At 35.5% G+C, this 26,629-nt stretch overlaps 3 protein-coding genes across 9 annotated transcripts; 2 read left to right on the top strand and 1 right to left on the bottom strand.

Moving 5' to 3' along the window:
* The first annotated feature begins 608 nt into the window (after positions 1-608).
* On the top strand, positions 609-5,864 carry LOC140972700 (uncharacterized). 5 transcript variants are annotated; one of them, XM_073435065.1, is made up of 9 exons: positions 609-1,241; positions 2,588-2,699; positions 3,352-3,513; positions 3,607-3,712; positions 3,855-4,037; positions 4,318-4,483; positions 4,883-5,208; positions 5,384-5,473; positions 5,564-5,864. In XM_073435065.1, exons 2-9 carry the CDS (start codon positions 2,685-2,687, stop codon positions 5,632-5,634), a joined length of 1,119 nt encoding a protein of 372 aa, XP_073291166.1. In that variant the 5' UTR covers positions 609-1,241; positions 2,588-2,684; the 3' UTR covers positions 5,635-5,864. The 5 variants fall into 5 exon arrangements, with proteins under 5 accessions (XP_073291166.1, XP_073291167.1, XP_073291170.1 ...); XM_073435066.1 differs by lacking the exon at positions 609-1,241 and adding an exon at positions 1,334-1,449; XM_073435069.1 differs by lacking the exon at positions 609-1,241 and adding an exon at positions 3,135-3,223.
* A 1,466-nt stretch (positions 5,865-7,330) lies between these two features.
* LOC140972699 (ATP-dependent DNA helicase At3g02060, chloroplastic) lies at positions 7,331-17,978 on the top strand. 3 transcript variants are annotated; one of them, XM_073435061.1, is made up of 16 exons: positions 7,331-7,600; positions 7,756-8,152; positions 8,449-8,674; positions 8,983-9,228; positions 9,477-9,611; positions 11,315-11,439; positions 11,791-11,930; positions 12,022-12,092; positions 13,064-13,225; positions 13,692-13,778; positions 13,912-14,085; positions 14,212-14,256; positions 15,609-15,965; positions 16,341-16,707; positions 16,942-17,146; positions 17,616-17,978. In XM_073435061.1, exons 1-14 carry the CDS (start codon positions 7,381-7,383, stop codon positions 16,440-16,442), a joined length of 2,487 nt encoding a protein of 828 aa, XP_073291162.1. In that variant the 5' UTR covers positions 7,331-7,380; the 3' UTR covers positions 16,443-16,707; positions 16,942-17,146; positions 17,616-17,978. The 3 variants fall into 3 exon arrangements, with proteins under 3 accessions (XP_073291162.1, XP_073291164.1, XP_073291165.1); XM_073435063.1 differs by having other exon boundaries at positions 16,942-17,173; XM_073435064.1 differs by having other exon boundaries at positions 16,918-17,146.
* A 625-nt stretch (positions 17,979-18,603) lies between these two features.
* LOC140972698 (long chain acyl-CoA synthetase 4-like) lies at positions 18,604-24,065 on the bottom strand. Its single transcript, XM_073435060.1, has 19 exons — positions 23,729-24,065; positions 23,256-23,319; positions 23,048-23,137; positions 22,639-22,695; positions 22,360-22,408; positions 22,142-22,218; positions 21,985-22,024; positions 21,814-21,908; positions 21,465-21,632; positions 21,233-21,343; positions 21,064-21,151; positions 20,729-20,795; positions 20,298-20,373; positions 20,075-20,192; positions 19,741-19,986; positions 19,518-19,657; positions 19,254-19,436; positions 18,992-19,111; positions 18,604-18,902 (listed from the first exon to the last, which is right to left on the bottom strand). Exons 1-19 carry the CDS (start codon positions 23,881-23,883, stop codon positions 18,873-18,875), a joined length of 1,974 nt encoding a protein of 657 aa, XP_073291161.1. The 5' UTR covers positions 23,884-24,065; the 3' UTR covers positions 18,604-18,872.
* Between the last annotated feature and the right edge of the window lie 2,564 nt (positions 24,066-26,629).

Raw genomic sequence — 26,629 nt, 5'->3', positions numbered from 1 at the left:
GGGATCGCAGTTGTATGCAACACTTTGCTTGCGTCATTTTCTTTTAGACCCGTTTAATATATAATATTGTAAATATTTTTAGATAATTTATCTAACAGACATTTAGATTGCGAATTCCCGAATTTCTCCCTACCGGCCTTTTGATGTCAGAACTCAGGACAACTATCTTTACGTGTTATTTGCATTCAGACATTAATAACATAAAACTATTTTACTGTCGGCTGCTAATTTAAAATGTATTTCACCCATTGAATTTTAAATGTCTAAAATATTACCAAATATCAAATACTTTTAATCATTAATTGATGGATCAAATCGATTTATACATGAAAGATTGTATCACCTGATGAACATTTTGTGCAAAAGTTGAGATTTTATTTATTTTGTTGATGATATATGAGGTGGTCTTTGTAGGATAATAGGGTAGACAAGCTTCACTGAAGGATCCAGACCGAAGCGAAGCCACAGGTGGTACCTTAGTGTATGGAAAATTCATATTAGGACCTGCAACACGCCGAATTGATTTCATCCAAAAGAGATCACTGTCTAAAAGCAAGTCGGCCAGAAAAAGCCAATAGAATAGCTGAATAGGAATGGCTGTTTGGAGAATTTTTTTTGTTTTATGAACAGGGGATTGACTTGGGAAGGGTTAAACTCAAGGAGCACACATAGATGATTGATTTCTGCTTCACTAAATTAGATTTTCGTTGGACACACTTGCCAACATTTTAATAACTCACATTATTTGGGCACAGATTATGTGGCACAGTGCAGATTTTTGGTTACTTTCTCTCTCTGTGTGAGTTTTTATAAAATTCTCTCTCTCCAGTCTCCATGTCAAACTTATCACTATACGAACACGCGCCACCCTCGCCAGTGACAGCAACAACAAAACCATAATAAAACCTCTCACAAGATTCACCACAGCCACCATTTTTACCGAAAGCAAATCCTCCATGATTCTAACCAACTTCACTATGGGGAGAAATTCTCAGTTGCTCCCCTGCTATTTGACCCTATGTTGCCAATTTTCTTTCTCTTCAGGAATATAAGCATAAGTTTTCTTGGTTTTCGCAATGCAAGCTGAAGCAAACACAGTAAAGAGTTCTTGAACTCTTACTTCTCATGTTTAAATTTTAGTCCGAAGCTGCTACTTTATTTTACTGGTGTTGGATAATTTGTCGATATAATCCTAAAGATGGGATCTTTTCGAGCAGTTGAAGTTCAAGCTGCTTAAAAAGGTACTTTCTTGATTTTTTTTAAATCCACGTGGGTCTATCGTTTTGGTTTCATAATAATGATAATTGTGCTTTTAAATACTGTAGATCTTTTCTACTATTTAAGTCATAGTGGATGTGGGAATTCTTAGATTTGGATGGATGTATATTGATGGGTTAAAATTAAAATATATGGGGTAATTTTGCACCTGGTGATGGACATCTGCAAAAGGTTGAAATTTTGGTGGTTTCTGTTATGTAAGAGAGAATAATTTTTGGTATTATCATTCTTGCTTCAAACTTGTGGTGTGCTGCTGCCTTGATTTGATTAAAGCGAAGAGTTAGAATATTAATGGTCTCTTCTTGTTATAAAGTATAAATCTTGGTGCTAAACATTGTCTCTATTGTTGATTTATCAGTAAATTGTATCTGCTAAATGTATGGTCCTTCATGATGAACTGTTTGAAGGTAGTGAAAGGCCCGAAGTTTGGTGCGTGCCTGTTCTGGTTATTGGGACTGAATTAAGCTCTCTTGGTTTCTAGCGGAGTAATTTTAGTTGGTGGCGGAAATAAAACTAATTTAGGAGGTAAAATACATTTTACCCCACAGTAGGGAGCCGGCCACCACACGACTAGACCCTGTCTCCCTCCACTACTGCTCGTGGCTAATAAGATGCACGGATCGGAGACTAAGTTATTTTTCTTAGAATTTTGACTCTCTACATTGTGAAAAACGATGGCTGTTTGGAGCTTGTGCATACAGTGCTGATGGTGATTGCGTATGTCTGCAATCTCTTTCTGAATGGGTTTATCAAACATTATTTTATGTGATGAATTAAGTTCCCGAGTATTTTGGGTTTGAAAGTCAAATGAAATGCGGGGATCAGATGGATTTTTGCTGACACGATATATAATGTCCTTGTGAAGGGAAAATACTGAATCAAGTTCCTTCAACTTTTTTGCTCACAATGGATTGCATAGGCTTAACGCAGCATAGCACTTAGATGACCTGTAACACGTGTTTCACAGCTACGTACAACTTGATATCACTTTTACAATAACTGACCGCTTGATTTTCTAGGTGATGATACTTGCTTGTTGGATATTGATTTTTGGTTGTAATATGCATTATGTTTTGAAATGATCTTAAAAGAGAGAATTTTTATGCTAAATTTGTGCTCAACACCATTGATTTGTCGTATGGTTGGTTTATTAGGCTAATGAACTATGTGTCCCTAATCCTGCGAAACTAAAAACAATTATATGTCAAATAAATTCCATACCGAAAGATGAATATTCAGTTCTCAATCCTTAGATATGTACTTGTAATCCCATCTTAATACAGTCTTAGTAACACATTATTTCTTTCAGGTGAAGTAGTGCTTCAGTTTACAGCCGGTAAAATTAAATAACCTTGAGAGATACAAAAGCTTCATGGAGAGCCATTATCTACTGGCTTTTAGATAAAATGAAGAGCACTCAGGTTACTCTTACATTTGAAACCTCCTTTAAGTTTTCTAATGGATAACATTATCTTTTCCTAAACGTAATTGAAGTTGATTCTTTTTTGAAGGAGAATAACCTCAGGTTGCGACAGTTGAATTTTTGTTTTTGATTTCTGGTTCGAAACTGTCGATATGCATTGCCTTTTTTTGTATATTCTTCCTGGAAATTGCCGCATAGATTTTGCATCGGGAAACTTTCCATTTATTCTTGATATCAACGTGGAAAGGAGAAAAAGAAAAGAAAGTTGAGATGCAAAGGTTAATTGTACATATTTAGTTAGAACTGGATAATACCGGGAATTTCATTGTTTGTTTGTTTTTTTCTTCTTTGTGATGGCACATTCATTTCCAGTTTTGTTGATCGTAGCAAATGAATATCGTTTTTACCATGTGATTCAGTTTTCTTCTTGAAGTCTAATAACCAGGCAAACATTGAATGCAAAATGGTTGTTTGAAGCTATAAATTGCCTATAAATGGAGATTTTGCATCGAGAAAGGTTAGGTATGGAGTTAACTGTGTATAATATGGAAACATGTTAAGCTTTCTGAATGTCAATTTTTTAAGATCCTTGAAATCATGACTGTTTAGTCTGCCTTTTTCTTTTGACCGACTCAAAGAACCTTATACAGGATCCACCAAACACTCAGGACATAAAGCCTACTAATCTTGTTTTAAATGATAGCCAAAGTGAACATCCAAACAATGCCACCGAGACTCCTGTAACAGACTCAGCCTCGGTTTCAGTATCAAGCAATGACAAGAGAAAAGTGTCCCGTGAGGACATAGAACTTGTAAGCCAATTATAATTTTTTCAACCCATTTTCTATGTGACAAATTTCATGCTGTGACGATCTGTTTTAATTGATTTAATCTATGTACTACAGGTTCAGAATTTGATAGAAAGATGTCTCCAGTTATATATGAATAGAGATGAGGTGGTAAAGACCCTACTTAATCGTGCCCGGATAGATCCTGGATTCACCTCTTTAGGTAGTTGTCTTTCAGTTGTGATAGAAACCCTTCTGTCAACCAATCATGATGATTTTGACATGTATTTCCTTCATCATGCAAGGATGTTTTCAGTATCATTAATCTGTTTTTATGTGCATTGTTCCGTCCATTCCACAAATAGTATGGCAGAAACTAGAAGAAGAAAATGCTGAATTTTTCCGGGCCTACTATATAAGGCTGAAATTGAAGAAGCAAATCATCTCATTTAACCACTTGCTTGAGCATCAGTATCATCTGATGAGGTATCAAGTGCCTCCTAAGGTTCCCTTGGTTCCTGCACAGAATGGAATCCATCCAATGCCCGGTTAGACTCACCTTTTAGTTCTTTATTCAATTGTTATTTTTTCTGTTCTCTAGTTCATGTCTCTAGAATCAAGCTTCTCAGTAATCCTTCCAAGTATTGGTGGTAAGAATTTTAAAGTATCTGTAGTTGACTTCTCTGTCTCTCTGAATTGAAGAAAGAAGCACAGAGTAAAGAAAACGGCCGTGATAATACTTGTCCAAATGTTTACATAATCTTATTTAATGGTGTAGTTTATTTTTATATTAGCATCAATATTCAACGGTACTTCTTTGCAGTGCAGTCAACAACTTACCTATGGGATACCCAGTCATGCAGCAGCCTCCAGTTCGTGCTACAGGGCATCCTCATATTGATCCCATGGGCTTTCCCACACCCAACTGTCACATTGTCAACGGAATTCCAGCTCCAGGAAATTATCTTCCGATGCGGATGAATTCTGGAAATGGGTGAGGATTCTCTTTTACTTAGTTATCCTGGACTCTATTTTTCTGTTTAATTTTTTATCAGCAAGAGAAATTTTACAGCCATGAGTGAGTCTACCTATTTTCTCGACTCACTTTTAATGATATACTTGTTTTTTCACGTTTGGTCATATATATATTTATTTAATTGCTAGTTCTTTTTTGGGTTTCATTGGTAGAAATATGTTTTTATCTGCATAAGTGTTCAAATGATAGCTGCCATGAACGGGGGAAACTTATTTGAGATGAAAGTAACTTTTAAACTTCAAGGGAGAGATAAAAGTTAGCATCAGACAAAATTTTAATAATATTGTTATTTTGGATTATACCTTTTACTAATTATCTAATCTAATCTTTGTGCTTATGAATGAATTTTCATTGCAGAATGGCGATCGACAATACCGCAGCTAATGTGTCGCCTGTTATGCCACCAAACAATGGGATCTCATCTATGTCAGATTTGCCTGCTAGCCCCACTTCAGTGGCATCAAGTAGCCATTTTCCCTTTACTGCATCGGAAATATCAGGCATGGCGGTGGATACTTCAACCCTTGATACGGCTTTCACGACAGACATGGCTGGTTCGGTGGGACTGCAGCTTTCCCAAGATAGTGGAGCTGGGAATTCCAGAGATTCACTCAGATCCTTGGCTCAGATTCCATGGAATTTTAGCCTTTCGGACCTAACTGCAGATTTGTCAAACTTGGGAGGTAATTATAATCTAACCAAACCTTTTTACATGTGAATTTATTCGTATTGTTTGGAACAAGATTTGATGCTCATATGTCACATCAACTAAAAAGCATGCAAGCTAGGGTTTATATACCTGCTATACATGTCAGCTGCATATTTTTTTGAAAATTCCTACCATATATTAAATTGCAGACTTGGGAGCTCTCGGAAATTATCCTGGATCGCCATTTTTGCCTTCTGATTCAGATATTCTACTTGATTCTCCGGAACAAGAGGATATAGGTAATGTTTCACTTATGTCTTGTGCTGACTAATAAATGCAATGCTTGTGTTTTTGAATTTCTTTTCTCACGTGGTCTGGGATTCTTTCAGTCGAGGAGTTCTTCGTTGATTCGGATTCTATCCCCGAGCAATGCCAACGATCGGATGAAGATAAACTGTAGCCTAATGTGAGAAGAAAACATACATCTATCTCCATGAAGCTTTGTTCTAAGTTTAGTTTTAAATTGAGGCCATGTACAATGATAATAACTAAATAAAAAAATGTGTATTATCTATATCAGGCATTTAGCTAATACAGGCGCATCCCTCGCTTTAGTGCAATCCTGTAATCTTTTATTTATATGAACATCTTTAAAATAAAAGATCTTATCATGTTGTATTAATAATTCCATTCCTTATCTCTGTCATATTGTTTATTTAAAGCGATAATATTTAGATGCGAGTGATTCGTGATTAATTAACATTGTTGTATCTAGGAGATTATTCGATGTTTTTTTTTTAATTACATAATTAACATCTTTATCTTGTTCCAGTCGGAACTAAATCGAACTCAAGAAATTGTTGATGCAGTAGCTCGTGACAACATTTATTATTACTAGCATATGGTATGTGCGAATTTTTAAAACCAAAAGAGGGCAATTTTCATTTTCTATTTTACATACAAAAGTTACAATAATCCCAATACAAATAATATATTACAATTACTTACTATTAAAAATTATTTAGACCGCAGTTTGGGTATGTGATTTAATCTCGTACGTATAAAACGATACACACATATTGCAATTAATCGTAATATATGTTATGTGTATACAAATATAATGAAATGATTAGCTTATAAACTTTTACTCTGCTTTTTAGTTAACTTAATTTTATGACAAATTAAAGACTTAGTAATATTTTCTTTCATGCTATCCTAACAATATGCTCTTTATTATCATTAAATTAAAAAAAGCTATAGTCTGACACCGTTTACTTGGAATGAATATTTACCCATTTTTATTGATGGGTGTGGTTTATCATGATTTGTCTAATAAAAAAAAAAAACTCTTTTCAGAGCTTGTACTATTGCTGGTGCAATCAAATTAAGGCAAAAACTTGTGTGAGACGGTCTCATGGTTCGTATTTTGTGAGACGGATCTCTTATTTGAGTCATCTATTAAAAAATATTACTTTTTTATGCTAAGAGTATTATTTTTTATTGTGAATATCGGTAGGGTTGACCCGTCTCACAGATAAAGATTCGTGAGACCGTCTCACAAAAGACCTACTCTCAAATTAATTAGCTAAATTTGGTATCTTTCATTTTTTTTCACTTTATTCTTATGGCCGCTGATATTGTTAAACGTTATAATTATGATAATATAATAATGATGAATAATTGGTTTTTATACTCGAATATTAGAGTTTATGTAAAATTCTGAGCAAGACATAATTCCTTTTAAGTTTCTTATCCCCATAGTGTGGTTCTCTAAAAAGAAAACACATCTTGATTCAAAAGAAAACTATTTCTATAAGAAAAGCAAAGAAAACACATCTTGAACAAATATGAGATATATCAAGGTTGCATTTAGTGAGTGAATAATTTTGATTGTGCATATTTGGTGTAGTAATAATGGGCTGGTCGGGAGTTTCTATTTGAATCATCTGATTTTTAGATAGTGTTTGTGAGAGCTTATTTTAAGTGTTTTTAAATTTATATATGAATGAAATGTTTAGAAATTTTAATGGGTTGGGCCTTGAGTTACAAACCCCTGTCAAGTATTCGAGTGTGCTACTTGGTCTTGAGCCCAGTTTAATGGGCTTTTTGACGTGATTGGAATGGACTTATCCCCAATTGATATCATCATCACGTGGCTGATTTTTTTTTTAGCATCAGATAATAACGAACTTGGCTAGCCACTGCAATGGCGACGGCCGCTTATTGTCAAACAGTGGGGGCATCCGCCTTCCGGTCGAGGAATTGCTCACAACCGCTGGTGACATCAATGTTACATCGCCATTCTAATTGTAGAGCTATCAGCATCTGCGGCTGTTCGCGCTTCTCCACTTCAGCTGTCTCTTTGGGATATCTCTGCTATACCTCTTCTGGTAAAAGAAAGTTGAGTTCCATCACATGTTTTTCAGGTAACGTAAATGCACTCAGTCCTTCGAATGCCCCACGAGGGGTTCAATCCAACATTTGGTCTTTCAACTCCACAGTTGTTTCGTTTTCTCTGGCATCTTTGTACTTTGCTCGTTTGTCATCCGATTATGTTTGTTATGCATTTCTGTTCCATCAGAGGGTGGTGGTGACGCCATCTCTATGCTTAACGAGAGGATTCGGCGGGAGCACAGCAAGAGAGATTTCCCATCTTCTAGGCCATCCGTGGAGTCCGAGGAGGCCGACAAGTACATTCAGCTGGTGAAAGAGCAGCAGCAGAGGGGTTTGCAGAAGCTCAAGGGGGGCAATGCAAACGGGACTGGAGATGCCTTCAGTTACAAGGTCAATCCACATTCCCTCCATTATGGCGATTATGTCGTGCACAAGAGAGTTGGCATTGGACGATTTGTGGGGGTTAAATTTGATGTTCCAAATGGCTCCTTGGACCCAATTGAGTATGTTTACATAGAGTTCTCAGACGGAATGGCCAAGCTTCCTGTTCGGCAGGCATCTCGTGTGCTCTACCGCTACAATTTGTAGGTGGTTCAGATCCCTTCCCCCCTCTCTGTTTGTAAATCCTCAATTTAATCTCCCCGCTAAAAAATTGATTGGCAAGCACTAGTTGTGCGTTAGTTGTTTCTGATGATTACGTTTGAATTAAATTCAAAATCACATTTGGTGATTCTCGGTTGACTCAGACTCATTCTGTGTTTTATCATAGCTAAATGATGCCATAATCTTCTCTAATATTTACTTTCAAAACAGTACTCGATGGAGTTCAAATTTGACCTACCAGTTGTTATGCCCTTTAACTTTTTTTCTCTGCTAACAGACCAAGCGAAACCAAAAAACCAAGGACTTTAAGCAAATTGAGCGATACCAGCGCATGGGAAAGGAGAAGGATAAAGGGCAAAGTTGCGGTTCAGAAAATGGTTGTTGACCTGATGGAGTTGTACTTGCATAGATTGAAACAGAAGCGGCCTCCCTACCCTAAAAGTTCTACCATGTCTGAGTTTGCATCTCAGTTTCAATTTGAGCCAACTCCAGACCAAAAACAGGTAATTACTCTCTTTTTCTTTATTTATTTCCAAATTCACTAATTTTTAACTTGAAAGGAATCCATTTAGTAGAGGTTTTAGCATTTTTACTCGAGATAATTCATTCTCAAATGTCTATGCACTTTTCCAGTCGTTTCTTATCTAACCAAGTCAATGCTTTGTTATATTCTTGGATAATATTTATATGAAATCCCTCATTACTTTGCATCAGTTCATTTTTCAACGCAATTAATTTAATATTCACATTTGCACTTGTGGCTGTTGTTGTTTAATGTTCATTTATCTCATAATTCAGATTCTTTTTTTAGGCTTTCATGGATGTGGAGAGAGATTTGACAGAGAAAGAAACCCCCATGGATAGATTGATTTGCGGGGATGTTGGTTTTGGTAAAACTGAAGTTGCACTGCGTGCCATATTTTGTGTGGTCTCGGCTGGCAAGCAAGCTATGATTTTAGCGCCAACCATAGTTCTTGCCAAACAACATTTTGATGTTATCTCAGAGAGGTTTTCCAATTATCCTGATATCAAAATTGGACTCTTAAGTAGGTTTCAGGTATGATCGAAAAGTTTCCTTCCTGCCGGTTTTCAATCTACCCCCGGGATATGATATCTGACTTTATGCCCTGTTCCCCTTTAATATATGCAGATTTCTTCATATGTTTCTTCCTAATTTTCCATCCGTGTTCATGTTTTATCATAAATCTTCTGCATTAATAATTCGTTTTTGTGTGATCAAATGATTTTTTGATGGGTTAATAGCAATATTTTAACATCTTCAATTCTGTCATGTTGAACATGCAGACCAAGTTGGAAAAAGAGGCTCATTTAAATATGATCAAATGTGGTGATCTAGACATTATTGTTGGTACTCACTCGCTACTGGGAAATCGTGTTGTTTATAGTAACCTTGGGTTGCTTGTTGTTGATGAGGAGCAGGTTTGTCTACTTCTATTTCTTTTACAGATATTCATCCACCGGATTCCTCGCACTTGTCATTGTGTGTGCTTTAATTCTTCAATGAAATAAATCCCTTTAATGTTTTTTGAGTTGCCAAATGAGTGGAAATCCATTATGCTAGAGTTGTATGAGGTTTAGTTTTTATTTTTATGATTGGATGGTCGGCTTACTTAAGCTTGCATTCTGAAGGATTTCTATTTTTTTCATATTCATATCCTTTTTAAATCCCTAAAATAAATATATGTTTCAGTAGCAAGCTACCCTACACCTGCACTACTGACTGTATCTGAACTGTTCATGGAAAAAAAAAGTGAGCATTCAGCTTACATATATGATTACTTTAGATTGCCAACTTTATTACTTCGAATTTCCGGTAGACCAAATTCCTTAGTGACCGAACCAGGTTTCAAAAGCTTAGATTTGAATATTTGTGAACAGAACATGGACCTAGTTGAATCGAAAGGTTTGACACACATAAAAGGCTCATGCTTTATATGCTTGTCGCTTGACTTACTGAATCAAAACCCTTCTAGTAGAAAGTTTAATGATGCTTGATTTTGCTATATTTAAATTGGTCTTACATAATGTGTGAGATCGTGTGTCATAAAAAAAGATGTTTATAAGTGTTTATTGGATTCATGTAAAAGCCACAACCATGAGTGACTATATGACTGAGTATTGCCTAAATTTTAAACGGCATGTTCCCAGTAAAAGAACTTCTGTCACCAGCCATAGAAGCTTGAAATTTAGATTTCTGTGTCATGACTGAGAGTCTGAAACTCACCATTCTCTCCTTCAGTGCCAGGTTTATATTTAGACTTATATGCTAACAAAACCCAAATTTGAAGTGCGGAGCAAACACATCAAGGTCCGATACCACTCGCCCTCTGCAGACTCTTAAACATTCTCGATAGTTAAGGATTTTAATACCTCTTGTACGCTATGCACACAAACATAGATACACATCCTCTCATAATCTTTAATATTACACATTTCCTTATGTACCTTAATGAAGAGGCATTGTTGCGTGCACCGTATGCCCAAACTTAGACGTACTGTAACATCCCTCAATCAAATTCCAAAAAATAAAAGTCAAACTCGGAAGATGCATCCAACTTCATGTCTGTCCTGTGAAGGGTAAAATCAACATGTCCAATTCTTTGCTGTTATTTCTATCTACTATTGCGCCATTATATGGATTTTCATGTAAGTCATGCATATTCACCATCATCTTTCTCTACATTTGAAAGTCTATTTTGGTGATGGTTTTTTTTTAAATATAAATTTCATTTGTGTATCTACGAGTTGTATCCCATATACATCAAAAGACATTAGCTGTTTGTTGGTATGTGTGTATATCATACACCAAAAAGACATTAGCTATCTATTGGTATATGAGTATATCACATATGAGATTAGCAAGAGAAATGTACACATCATTAAAGTACTCGGTGTAACCAGAAGAAGAGAAAACGTGAAATCTTTTTCTTCAAGTAACCATTGTTCGGTTGTAATTCTCAACAGTTGTATTTTTTCTGTTAATTTTTTTTAAAGCATTACCAACGTGAAATATCTTTCTTCAACTAACCATTGTTTGGTTATAATTCTCACAACTGTTGGATTTTTTCTATTAATTTTTTCAAAGCATTACCAACCTGCTTGTATGCCATTTTTGTGTCCAGAGATTTGGAGTAAAACAGAAAGAAAGAATTGCCTCATTCAAAAGTTCAGTTGATGTGCTCACGCTTTCGGCAACACCCATTCCGAGAACACTTTATTTAGCATTAACTGGGTTTCGTGATGCCAGGTGCTTGCTCAAAATGATAGCATGTGACGTCTCCTAGCACTTTCTTTTCTATGGGATGAATGCAGTGCTAGGATAAGATTATGGCACATAAATTTGTGGTAATCAAGGAAAGAGTAAGAAACAAGCATTTCTACGAAGATGGATAATTTGCTTCACCTTATTGTATTATTAACCAATTAAATTATGCAACATAGAGATCTTGGGTATCCATAGTTGCCAATAGAGAAAATTTAAGCGATTACTAGCTTGTTTGACATCCCTATAACTCTTGATTGCTCGTATATGCCTTTTTAGAATTTCATCTTATGCATCAAGCCTTTTCCCTCTCATTTTCTCTTTTCTCACTAGCAGTTTAATATTAACACCACCTCCAGAGAGGGTCCCAATACGAACCCATCTTTTTGCATTCACGAAAGAAAAAGTGATAGCCGCTATCAAGTATGAGCTGGACCGTGGTGGCCAGGTTTTTTATGTTTTGCCTCGTATTAAAGGTAACCTCAATATAGACCTTTCCCTGTATTGCATAAACGCATGTTTTCACATAGCACCATGGACAATCATAAGTTTGTGCACCATTTACAGGGCTTGAAATGGTTATGGAATTTCTGGAAGAACATTTCCCACATATTGAAATAGCAATAGCTCATGGAAAGGTATTCATTCTCCTTTTATGTTTTATTATATTGGGCTCCAAATACCATCCAAATTTTGTCTTTGAATGTATGACTCATATCTGGGACCAAATGAAGTGTTATGCAAGAGTTCATAAAATATTTGGTTGATGCCATGCATGGTTAAAGTCGGAACTAACCATCAGGCCAAAAAATTCCTTGAAAGTTTATCCTAGATTTCACATTTTTGGTGAGCCGCATTCACTGTAGAGATGTGGTAATGATGATACTTCTACTTTGTTGAAAAAAGTGATGCTTAGTGGATCTGATGATTGTTGCTGAAGGATCATGGTTAAAGTTGCAATTATAGCCAAACTGACCTTGTCAATCACACAATGCAGACTTGGGACAGAAAAGTTGAGCAAAGAATTATGGCTGATACATCACTTTCAGTAAATCAGTTTCCTTTTATGCTAGGAAGATTTCCTGAGCAGCCAAGTTATATTGATGAGTGATGATGGGAAGATGTAACGGAACAAATAATGATTTAAAAGTTATATTTATTTATTTACATGGAATCTGATGTAGTATCAAAAATGATATTATGATAGGTGTTATAGGAAGGAGCGGTTTATTTCATGAATGTGAGGTGATTAAAGTTATGTCTGATGTAGTAGTAATTACAATAGTCAACTTGTGGGTGGTAATACAAAAAGGATTTTCCTATCAATATTAGGCATGTCTTACTTCACCCTTTTTTCCCATTAGTATTAGATGAAATACTAAGGGGTGTACTTCACTATAAGCTCTGGTATTTGTTGTGAGTTGTGACATAGTCTTCTTTGATGAGTGAAATTATGGAGGCAAACCTTCAAGATTTTTTTTTTAAAAAAACTACATGGGTGAATCGGCTGTAATGCATAGTTCTGCAATTTTGTTGATGAAATGTGCTGGGTTAAAAGTGTTGTGACTTGTTTAAATTTTCTTCATGTAATTTTTTTTTCCCTTTTCAGCAAAATTCAAGACAGCTTGAGGACACCATGGAAAAGTTTTGCCTTGGATGCATCAAGATTTTGATATGCACAAATATAGTTGAAAGTGGACTTGACATTCAAAATGCAAACACCATTATAATCCAGGAAGTTCAGCAATTTGGCCTTGCACAATTGTATCAGGTGTTGCTTAAACTCTCTTCATTTTTTCTCTACACTCTCTTGAAATTTCAAGCAGATAGAATTTAGGATGTGGATGAATGGTTGAAATTTTATTATGTTAGAGAGCATTATGTTTTCCACCCCAACAAAAGCTGCGATCGATGCACCCTTTTATTTCTTCATTTTTGTTCACTTTTTATGTTAATTTGTTTTGTGCTTTATGTGTTGTGTGTTTAGCCTTTCTTTGGTTCCAGAACTTAGATGCTCTCACGTTAAAATTCACCCAGCGTGATAACTGCTAATGAAAACTATGTAAAAGGAGGATACAATGTTTAGTTTCTTGTTAATCTGACATATACTTTAAAATTCAGTTTCATAGTGTGTTTTCTCTGTATATACTGAGAAAAATAGTTCTGCACTTGTTCATGATATTGTATCATTTGTAGTGTTTTGCATACATACCTTGAAAATTCCTTTGATCTTCCAGTTGCGTGGACGGGTGGGCCGAGCAGATAAGGAGGCTCATGCGTTCTTATTTTACCCGGATAAGTCATTGCTTTCTGATCAGGCACTTGTATGTCCATCTTCATGCTTCAGTTAATACCAATGCAACAATGCAGTTTTCCCATCATATCGGTGCTTCATCCATATATAATCTGATAGAACATGTTCTTCTATGCTTTAAAAATTGATTTTTGATGCTTCAGGAAAGGCTTTCTGCACTTGAAGATTACCGGGATCTTGGCCAAGGTTTTCACCTTGCAGAAAGAGATATGGCAATTAGAGGTTTTGGCAACATCTTTGGTGAGCAACAAACTGGGGATGTCGTGAATGTGGGGATTGATCTTTTCTTTGAAATGCTTTTTGAAAGCCTATCCAAGGTTTGTTAAGGCATGCTACGTGTCAATTGAAAAAATTATGTATTACGCTTTCTCAAATATTGCAGCTTAAACCATCACTGTTGACTTGCTATTTTTCTCCAATCACAGACTATTTTTTCCCTGCAGGTTGATGAACATCGTGTGGTCCCTGTATCTTTCCAATCTGTGCAGGTAGTACTCTCTTTTGACTACACATCAAAATATTATTTTTGTTGTACCTTTTAGCAAGTTGTATTAGTGCTAAGCAAACAAAACACTTTTATCTCTTTGGAGGCATATTTAATTGTTGTTTATATAAAGGGATAATTTTTTTCAATCACTTCTCTCTTGTCATCGGTGGACATTCCATTTGCCTTGGGAAGTCAAATTGTTTAATCATTTGACTCAATTTATTATATTGAATTTAAAATAATTTTAATAACTAAAAATTTTTAACCAGAATCTTTGTTGTTGTATTTAATTCAATTTAATTTAATTGTTTATTTTTATAACTAATTAAATCACTCTTTCATTTGTGCGCATCAAGAAATAATGTAGTATCCTTTAAAATAGTCGATAATGCATTGAAGTTTAGTATTACTTAGGATAATCAACAATGTCCTTTCTTTCACTGTAGACCGTTCTGTTATAATTCATTTTTATATGCTTCATTAGAATTGGCTTCATACTTTTTCTCCTGCTTACCTTGATACCTTGAAGAATTTAAAGTAAATGAATTCCGGGACAAGAAATTTAATTTCTAATGCATTTTTTTTAATATATATAGTTCAAAGTGATGCTTTACTTTCGTTCTCATGTGTGAGTGTTCAGTTTCTGTAAGGGCGTGACCACATCAGTTTTAGGTTCTAGAATTATGCTTTGTCGGTTGTCCAACGTGTTTCTTTGTCCGAAATGTTTCAGAACAATGTAGTGAACTGTGTTTGTATCCTTGAAGTGAGATTCTAATCAGTAAGTTGCAACGAGTTAATTTGGGTTATTGTCGGATTCATGTAAAAAAATTTGGTTATAGCGCTAAAATGTCTGCATGAAGTCTAACATTATTTTATAAATAATTAAATCATAAATGAAAAAAAGCGATCTGCAATGTTTGATATTTTATCAACTATGTTTTAACTTGTTACAATTCCAAGTGACTTGCATTGTATTGTTAAATCTCACAGTGGCTGAGATTATTAGGGGCATCGGGAAGGAAAACCTAGAAATGTGTAAAATACCCATGTGATTGAGCCCACACATGATCACGTTTCGGAGCAAATATAAAGCTGATTTTTTAGGGGCCTATTGATTTAGTTTATTCGATTCTGCTTATGTTCTACACGTGATCTACTTTATTCTTTTTCTTGCTTGTGATCTGGTCACCACATGGACAAAAAGAAGTGTTGCCTTGAAAGCAATTTCAAATGATTTGGAATATTTGTATTCTTTTTCTGGTATTTGTTTCTTTGTATCTCTTTCACGACTAGCAGAATATATGACTTGACTCTGATATTCTCCATGATTCCATCATCCTTGACACATTGCAGTTCGATATGAATTTAAGTCATCATCTCCCTTCAGAATACATCAATTATTTAGAGAATCCCCTGGAAACAATCAAGGAAGCTGAGAAAGCTGCAGAGAAAGACATGTGGGAGCTCGTTCAGTTTACTGAAAATCTGCGCCGCCAATATGGAAAAGAGCCTTATTCCATGGAAATTCTATTAAAGAAACTATATGTCAGGAGAATGTCCGCAGATTTGGGAATCACTAATGTATATGCTTCAGGGAAGATGGTCTGCATGAAAACAAACATGAGTGAAAAGGTTTTCGGGTTGATAAGAGATTCTATGGTGTCTGAAATACATCGAAATTCTCTTATTTATGAGGATGGATTAATCAAGGTATGTACATTTTTTTAGGAATAAGTTATCCACTAATGAAGGATTACTGAAAGAAGTTGAATCCTTAGGATCTCCAGGTTTGTTGTTTGTGTTTGTGTGAAAAAGTTTGTTTGGTCATCTTTATGAATCATTACACCATCATTTTTTTATAGGAGAAATGTATGGTGTAATATTGTTGCCTGTTGCCAGTCACAAATGAATATCGTCTGTCTACGTTCCATTTTGAAGTTGTCTTGTGCATTAATTTGTTTTCCGTTTCACAAATTTGCACATGTTCCTTGCATGAGTAACTTGGTGAGAACGTCAGTAATGACCTGCTATGGCACCATCCACAAGTCTTATGCCTTTTCACATCTTTCATTTCATGTGGTGTAGGCTGAACTACTTTTGGAACTACCAAAAGAACAATTGCTAAACTGGATCTTCCAGTGCTTCGCTGAACTCTATGCTTCACTACCGGCCCTGATCAAATATTAGCATTATAATTTCGCATGATCTCATCTTAGGACAAGAGTCGCGATATATTCTGTGAGATACTTCAATATGGTGGATCCCAGAAATGAAATAAAGGACCTATCGCCCTTACCAAAGCTAAAGTTCGGTGTGACAAGATGCTTTTTGTGGTCTCAACTGCCAAACAAGCTATGATTTTAGCACTGACAATTCTTCTAGTTTTTTATGTTATCTCAGAATCACGCACGAAAGATCAAAATATCAAAATCGGGACTCTTGCAGGTTTCAGGTATGATTGAGCCATGTTTGCTCATTATGAATCTACTATAATCATATGATAGTTGAACTTCTCCCCTATTCCCCTTCAACATCTCCAGATTTCCTTTTATTTTCTTCCTATTTTTGCTATCCAAACTCATGTTTTATATTGTATATTTTGCATAAAGTTTTAATATAATTTGTCCTGAGCGTTTTTTTAGACACATTTTTATGTGATCAGAATATGTTTTTCATGAATTAATAGTGATATCCAAACATCTTTACTGTGGGATCTCTTGTCTGTGGGAAAGTGGGTAATTGGAGCCTTAGACGATATTGGAAGCATGGTCATCAACTTTGGAACTAACCATCTTGACTCGGGCCTCGACAAGTTATATTAGGCTGTCCAGTTGGCTTCATAGATTGTTTGCTGACCAAGCACCATAGATTCATGTCCATCTCTAGAAGAGGTTCATTCATGTCCATCTCTAGAAGAGGTTCGCAATGAACAGGTGTTATTACGCGTGCACTAATGATTTTTTCATTTTTTTTGGAAGTAAAAGGATATAAGTTAACTTGTTTGGCCTTGTTTTGTGAAAGAGCTTTTGTTTTACCATTAAATTTAAAATACAAAGTAAGTTAACTATACATTTGAAAAAATGCAGGTGTAAAGTATTTGAACTTACTGAATGAAACAGAGCCAATTTGGCTAGTACATGTTTTTTTATGCAAGTGTGATGGTTTATCATTGTTACTGCCCTTTAAACAAAGAAATTGTTGATTGGAGCATTCATAAGCTAAGAAAGTTTCAGAGAAAGTTAGCTTTTGTCATTGAATTTTTGGTTAATCAGTTAAATAAAGGATGAAGATATGTGTCATTACTCTGTCTGCATTAACTAGCGCATTGCTATATAAGTCATTACCAATGTTCATGCATAGGGTCGACCCAGAACAATGGCGGACGTGTGGTACCTGCTTTACACAAGCAGCATGTCATCAGCAGCACAGGAAAAATGATGGAGATGTCTCTAAAAGAGGCAGAAGATAGACTGCAATATGCATTGACAAAACAGGAAGGGCAATCCGCAAGTATTACTGGAGACTGTAATGATGCCAATAGTTGTTTCTATGTTCTTGAGGTTTTGTACCGATCAGAACTCAATTAACTTGGGCATCTGGATCCTATGCCTCCTATTTTTCATGATCTGGTCTCGAGATATCTCCGTACGCGAACTACCCAAATTTACTCGATTCTCAGTAAATATGTAGACCTGCTTGGCTTGATTACCCCTTTTGCTCCTATTATTTCCGACAAAAACTTGTGTGAGACGGTCTCACGGGTCGTATTTGTGAGACGGATCTCTTATTTGGGTCATCCATGAAAAAGTATTACTTTTTATGCTAAGAGTATTACTTTTATTGTGAATATGGGTAGGTTTGACCCGTCTCACAGATTAAGATCCGTAAGACGGTCTCACATGAGACTCACTCTTATTTCCTCTCTACTNCAGATTAAGATCCGTGAGACGGTCTCACATGAGACTCACTCTTATTTCCTCTCTACAAAGAGCATCTTGAAGGGTGAGATTTGTAGAGATGAAATTGGTCATGCTGATGTCATTTCATGTTACTGCAATGGTGAGTATGATTTTGTATTTAAAAAACAAAATAAAAAATTACAAATAATTAAATTACACATAATTAAAAAACAAAAACAAACATAATTACAAATTATAAATTATTAAAAATGGACGAATTTTACAATGCGTTCTCATGTAAATTTCAAATATACTCTATCAAGTTTTTTGTACAACTTTTATATATCTTTTATAATTTTTTTAATTTAAAATATTATTAAAAATTAGTAACGGACAGAAAATTCGGACCAGTGGAAAAAAATAAAATAAAAAATTGAGAAACTGAACAATAACAAGCGATTTACGACTCATGCTTCGAAGATTCAAGAGTACATTGTGGTGTTAAGCTACTCCAATTCACTCATTTTACAAGTGTAATAATCACTTAATCACAGGTTTTTATCAACCAAAAGAGCAATATTCCGAATTTACAATTGTACAATCATAAAACAAGACACAGATGAACGCCATGCGGACAACAAAAAACTGGATTTCCCCCCTCCGCATAAGCCATTTCTCTTTCTTCCTTCTTTGTTCATAGAGAGGATGTTGAAGGTCATCAGCTCATATACATATCTTCAATGACTTTCTGCAATTCAACACAAGCCAGGGGTTCGTGTAAGAATAATTTTCTAAAACCACGTTTATTTTCAGGGTATATAGTGCACATCTGACTACCTGATAATATTTTAAAAATTGGGCCCTCTTCTTCTTGTAAGTTGGCCCTAGAAGATCACGTTCTATGTCAAATGGCATCGGGTCAAGGTGAACAGCTTTAATGAATTCAAATCCCTTTAACTGTCAAGCACAAGCAATTAAAAACTTCACTCTAGTTTCACCACTGATTTCGAGTGTACAACCAGACAAGTGGACTAAGAATAAACACATGGCCAAAAAATTTCATCGCCAGAAAGGAATAAAGCATTAAATCAGTGTCAACCTTTTCCTTTTCACCAATACTAGTTAACTCTCCAAGAACATAATTTCTTGCTCTTGGATCATCACACATGGTGTTCACATCTGCGGTAACATCATTCACTTGAGCCCATTGTTTCAAAGATTCCAAATTCGGGTTCACAACAGCAACAAGAAAGGACTTGTAACTATTCCCGTAGACCCATATCTGAAACATGATTTGGACATTGTTGGGAGAAAAGCTTAGCACAAGAAAATTGTAAGATAGGGTCCTGAAAGAAAAACGAACCGCATCAACACTTGGGGACAGAGAGTAAATGCTCTCCAGTTTTTCAACAGATACATATTCCCCTTGAGAAAGCTTGAAAATGTTTTTCTTGCGATCAATAATCTTCATGCTACCGTCTGGTTGCCATTCGCCTACGTCACCTGTATCAAGCTCATGGCAAACAATATTACTAAACATAACACATCAAGAAACTTAGCATAAATGTAGTCCTTGAATAACATACCAGTATGAAACCAATCACCGATCATCACCTCTTTGGTGAGATCTTCACGTTTGTAGTATCCCGAGAACAAGCACTTCCCCCTGATACATATTTCTCCACGAGGAGTACTTGAAAGGGCGTCGTATCCCATATCAGGAACAGATTCCAGGCATATATCCACCATAGGCAGTGGAGGGCCCACGGTCCCAACCATTGCCATTTTATCCGGTTGCGCTGCAAAAGACCCCGCACAGGTTTCAGTTAAACCTACAGCACAGCACACACATACATCGATCTTCACTATCAAAGACATAAGATTTAGGACACAAAGCGTTAGTTTTAGTATACTATCAACCATATCCCTGAAGAACATGAGCACATGTCGCCACACGGAGGAAGGTTTCCACGCTATGAGAAAGAGGCGCTGCTCCAGATAAGATGAGCCGTAAATTCCCACCTAAACCTTCGTTCACCTAAAATTTACAACTCAAAGGGTTGTCGACACTTGGGATCACATTCAAGTTAATCTGGAAAAAAACTTGAGAACCAAAAGCTGGCAACAGCTGTTAATTCATCACCTTGTTGAAAATAATTTTGTCAAAAATTGGAGCTGCTTCTACATGTTTATAGCCTTTATGCATGTTACGCAGCTTGCTGCAACATCAAAGTACTCCGTCATCAATGTATAAAAGAAATATTTTTAAGGAATCGAAACCTTTAACTACATCTATGGTTGTCCCTACAAACAAATTTTAAATATGTTTTGCATACTTTATGCAACTAGGAGATAATCCGATATTTGACTGTCATATGTTTTTCAGATGGATGAAGTAAATGACCATATAATACTATAACACACATATTCGTATCATATGTTTTCAGCATTTGGATTCTTACATGACCAACATCCTAGATAATATTTGAAGTTTAAGAGGCATCATGAAAAGAATACAGCACAAGACAATCTGATTCACACTCCGAGGCATCATTTCTAAATTTTGATTCTTACTAGGAATAAGCAATATTAAAGAGTGCATGTTTGAGGAACCCGGCTGAAGAGATCTTCTCAATCAAACCTGAAAAGCAGTAAAAGTTGCCAAAATAAGAATAAGACAACCTGATTCACACATCATCTGCAGAAACTAGATTTTTTACTAAGCAATTTAACAGGTACTTGCAGAGCGTCATGCGTTGGGAAAAGTTCAGAATACACTTATTCTGAATTCTAAGTGTAAATTTGAGGTTGGAGGTGGAGTGGATGGAAGTTGGCGAATTTGTAAGATGAACATGAACACATGAAGGGACCTTTTCACCCATTATTTGTGAAGCATAGTTCATAAAAACCTGAATATATTCTGTCCAACACTCGAGGAACAGCACAGAATACAGTTGGTTTTAGCTCTTTGATATCGTCAAGCAAACGCTTAATATCCTGAAAACCATTCATAACAATTGAGTCACTGTTTACAAAATTTAAATTTAAAGAAGCTGAAATCTATTCTTCTACACATACTTTGTGCCAAAATCCAATTGCAGCACCTTTCGAGATGAACAATTCTTCAATTACCCGATCAAATATATGTGCCAAAGGGAGAAAAGAAAAATACACATCTGTCTCGCAAAACTGTGATTGAGAGAGACCACATTTAATACATTCTTATTTTTCAAACTAAAGGGGTGAGGAAAAGGCTGGTTCTAGTAGCTCGGTTAGGCATGAAGAGTATACGAAGACAATATGAATTCACCTCTTGATTCATGCTCTCCAAATGGTTATTGACTCCAAATATAATTGAAAGAATGCTCTCATTGGAAATCATGACTCCCTTGGGGTCACCTGTTGTCCCACTAGTGTACATTATTGTACAAATATCTGTTTTATTCTTGATGGGAAGGTCAAATCGGTTGTCAATACCCTGGAATATAATATAATTGAGGTTAATGCAATAAAACTTGCTACCCAGTTATGCATGATAATGATGCAATTCAACACAAAAGATAAGTGCGCAAATCCCACAAGGAGGGAAGATGGTAGTTTTATTAGGACAGACACAAATTTTAGTAATAGTTTCATTTTAGTTGATAGAATCGGCCTACCAGAAGTAAAAAATCATTCCAAGAGTACATTTTGATGCCAAAGTTTCCAGCTTCCTTCTTCTGTTGTAGGCTGATCTTTCCGAAGCTTACAATTGCTGTAGCAATGAATTAGTGACTTCAAAGGATTATTGTTTGATTTACCTATAACGAAATCCCGAAAATGGAACTTACTCTTCAAGTATTTTTCACTGCTAGGAAATGTTTTCAGTACCTGCATTTTTTGTTAAAAGCGGTCAGACAACTGAAGCAGTTGGTGCATCAAGTTTGTGAGAAAAAGAGGTAAAAAAAAACAGTTTCCTGATAATTAATATTGCAATAAACTCATTACCTCGGAAATTTTGTTTTCCTCGACAAAAACAATAGAGATCTCAGCATGGCTAATAATATATTCCACTGCTCCAGCACCTAAAACCATGAATATACGGTGTTAAAAAGCTAAATTCCCATTATGGTTGCGGAAATGATGCATATTATATACATTTCACCATGCCTAACAAATTCTTATTCCGTAAGGTGAACAGCCACCGCACACATCCAGGAACTTACCAAGAGTATCGTACAAGGGAACACAGTACAGACCATAAGCATTGCAAGCCTGCGAAAGATATACCTACTGTTAAATCATTCCCCCATAAAGGAATTACTCATATGCAAGCATCAAACAGGTCAGATATTCAATGTTGCATACATAAAAAAGAAGGAGAATATATTACTTAAATGGTGGAAATGAAACACATAAAAATATAGGCCTTGGATGGTCAAAAATCATAACTGTCCAATTAGCATAAAATTCAAAGTGTATTCCTACAAATAAGCTTCAATAACCTGCATAGCTATGACCCAGTTTGAGCAGTTTGCTCCGTAGATCCCACATCTATCACCCTGTACATAACAGAATAATCAATAAACAAATATACGCGTGTTATGAATTTATGATTGATAGGTTTGAGTTAAAGTTTTTAACTTAATTGTGCAGAAATGAACACCAACACATATAAAAGGAGTTGAATCGGACATTGTGGAACGAAAATGAGTTAGTTCTAAAGAAAAGACTCCATCAAAAAGCTTGGTTGGTGCATTGTCGGTATCGACATGGCACAAACCAGTCTACATATCAATAAAACATGCTGAACTTGGAGTATTATTATTAGCTCAATCTACAACATTTACTCATAACTTATTTTATGTCTTAAACGAGCATCTACCTATTGAAGTTGAAGGGATAAAATCTTACTTGCATTGCACCACAAGAACAAATGGAGGCTCCAATTTTAAGAACTAAGTCATAAACTTCTCGATAAGTGAACCACACATATGAACCTGCCTGCAAGCACTCAAAATTCAAATATGAAAAAATGTACATTAGACAGTGTTGACCACACCAATGCCCCTGAACAAAAATATAAAATAGAAGATATAGAAGCATTAAAATATCTTCATACCTTCCCTCTCACCATTTCCCGCTCGCCAAGCATTGGATTATTGGGAAATTTTTTCACAGACCGACTGCAAATGAGGTCACAAAAATTTATGAATATATTTAATTTATGTGCTTGATCAGTGCACGAAGGGAAAATTAGTCCAATTCCCAAGCAGAAAGATCCCTTGCCAATCACGTATATTCTCCTTCAAAACTGAGATATAGACAAAAATGTATACCCACATTCGAAACATCTGCTTGCAAACAATTTACATTCACAGGTGGCCAATGAATAGACTAGTCCATTGAAATGGATTGCAATGCAAGCGAAGTAGCAGAGTCCTCAAACACGGCATGTTTGGATATCAAGCAAGAACAGAGAGAAAGCACATAAGAAATCTTCTTCTCATGTTTCATATTTGGACTTTTTTTTCCTTCCTATTTTCAAGAAAGTATCAGTCGCCAAATTCAAGAAAAAGATAAAAATTTCCTTACCAGAAAATATCCCAACAACTATCAAGTTCTTGAGGGATAGGAATGAATCCATCTTTAGCAAGCACATTTCTGTAAACTGGCCCAATTGATGGCTTCCCATCTTTGCCTTCCTTTGCCTTCTCAATCTCTACAATGAACTTCTCTGTTTCCACCATCAATACCCTGTGTCAATTTTCCTACAAGAAATATCGTAAATACTATCGGAATTGAGGAAAAGAACATATGGTAGTAATTAAGAATTGCAATTGCCATCTCATATTCTTATAGAAACTCCGGAATCAAAATCTCTTGTTCAGAACTTTCAAGATTCTTGGTGACCAAATCTACCAGTCTCTTCCTTAACCGATTACCTAACGCAGACTACATATTTTATTTCTATAGAACTATAGGAAAAAGGCATGACGTTTGGTTTCTGCATGAAATTTTTTTTTATTTACTTATATTATATAATATAATTAATAGTTGGTAACTGGTATTTTTTGAAATATGGTAATATATACTCAAATTTAATAATAGGTTGGTTTAAAAAAAATATTTAACTAAAGTAGTTAACTATTTTCCACGGATTAAATACCTACTTGTGAGTCCCGAGGTCGAACTTGGTATGCCCGAAGATTGATAGAATAATGCTTTAAAAAAATGACAGAATGATGATAAATAAATAATTTATTTTTTTACTTTCCGAAGGGCCCAAGTTTGAAAGGATGGATCACCATCAAAGTTCAAAGGAAAACTCGAAGAAAAGCACTCCCATGGAGTGTATGTCTTTCTGGAAGAGGTGCAAAGAAAAGGGATCGGAGGCCTCAGCCTCAGGTATTAATAAATATTTTGTGCTGGAACTGCTGTGGGAAGGTACATTACATATATATGTTGGTTTCTTGTTAAAGATTCAAGAAAATTAGTAGTTCAAAACAATATATATGATGGAAAATTCGATTTTTAAGCGACCTGGAATACTCTTCTTTCTTGAATCAAATGTTTTTTTAGACATTAATATATGCGCTTCTGGCAAATTCTAACTCTTCATAGTTTCGGACCACGAGGGGACTGATTGATGTTGAATTTTTTGCAAAATAATTATTATTAATGGTATCTGCGTCAGCCTTGGCCGTCCTAAACTTAAACTTAGAAAGTCGTTCTTTCTCAAAACATACTGTCCCTGAAATATGTTGAGTGGTCCCGTTGTGTAATATCTTAAATCAAATCCATGATGACATCATGGCGATGAGAAAAGAAACTTGTAACAATTGAGTGTTCGAGTAGTTAACAGTTATTTATCGACTTGTAGCTCACCTGAGATTAAGATCGGATTTGAGATGAGGTCTCTGATTTGATAACCAATTGTAACAAAAAATACCCGTCTCCCAACTCCATTTTTTTATATATAAAATTGGCAGTAGACTATTGACACGAGATAAAAACCCACCTTGACCCGTGATTAACTGCAAAACAATTTTTTTCCGTGTTATTGTTTTGGAGAAAGGATAATAGATAAAACAGAAGGAAAAGTCCAACTGAGGTTTCAAGTAGAACCAATGAGCAACTATAATTTCTAGATAAAGCTCAACTGATTAGATGGATTTCCCTACAAATTTTCATTTCCTTTTGATGTTAAAGTTACAACTAACAAATACACCCCACTAATTCTAAGATAGAAATAAAATTATTTCATCTCTCGTGTAAAAGTCATTTCCAAAATTATTCATTCAAATGAGAAGCAAAATGACATAATAAATCATCTGAAACTAAAAAAATATCACGATTCAACATCTGGAAGGGCTGTTCTGCAAACAGGGCAGGTAATGTTTTCTTAACCACAATTCAATGCAGTTAGCATGGAAACAATGCTCAGATTTTGCTATCTTCCTTACAATATCTTCAGGAAGAGATAACTCTAGGCATATTGGACAGGCATGAGAATCAGGCACCGGATGTGTTCTGCTTTCGCATAAAACTACCATTTCTGTGCAGATATTAATTTCAGAGTCGTCCATTCCTCCTTATCGTGGTGCTGAAGTGGTGGCTGCTCCAACGTCAAGAAATTGGAATTTACCTCGTTTCTGTCTACCCTTTTTCCCAGGCACGGTAAAAATATTATAAAGATAATGGCAAAAGCTATCATGGATGGAATGAACAAAGGTGACGCAGCATATCGTGCCTGCCATGATCTACCTCTAGAATAATCTGTTATTTAGTTACGATTCACTAATTAGAAAATCTTCGAATCTTGAAATTTGAAGAAAAGAGGGTGAAAGTCATGTTTCTTGATAAAACAAAAACGGGATTTTAAAATTTTATCTGAAGCTGGAATACCATACTGCTTACAAGATTTGCAAAGAGGGACATTCCAGGTCAACTGGAATTCATCAAAAATTTCAAAATAATCATAATCAGTGGAGATGAATGAGCTAACAATTGGCTTGCATCATATTCGAGCTTGAAAGGATAGGTAATGGGAAAAAAGTACTTTCCGCAATTTGAAGTTGGACACAAGTCCTTGGAATGTATTGTTGCAGCCTTGCAGGGAAAGTGAAGAAGAAAAGAGAGAGGAGAATTGGATGGATTTTCTATCCATTTTGCAGGATAGCTCGAAAGGCTCGAAAGGCTGGCCAAATATTATATGTAGAAAAGTTCAATGAGACAAACGTCCTCTAAATGATTCATTTTATTTGGAACTTGAAAAGATCGGATTTATTATTATTATTTTTTTTTACAAGTAATCCATTCATTCTGAATGCAAAAAGAATCGTATAACTTGGAAAAGCAAATTCCATTTCCACCCTATTTCCTAGTATAAAGAGTCGCCATGAGCTGTATATAGTTTCGGTCCATAAATCTATACTATCTATAAATATATGAGCNTATACCACTTTCATTTGTGAATTTCCTAATTTGTCCTTG

The sequence above is a fragment of the Primulina huaijiensis genome, chromosome 3 (genome assembly GCF_012295235.1).
Source record: "Primulina huaijiensis isolate GDHJ02 chromosome 3, ASM1229523v2, whole genome shotgun sequence".
Taxonomy (NCBI): domain Eukaryota; kingdom Viridiplantae; phylum Streptophyta; class Magnoliopsida; order Lamiales; family Gesneriaceae; genus Primulina; species Primulina huaijiensis.
Note: the sequence above shows the minus strand (reverse complement) of the source record. Positions and strands in the feature narration are given on the sequence as shown.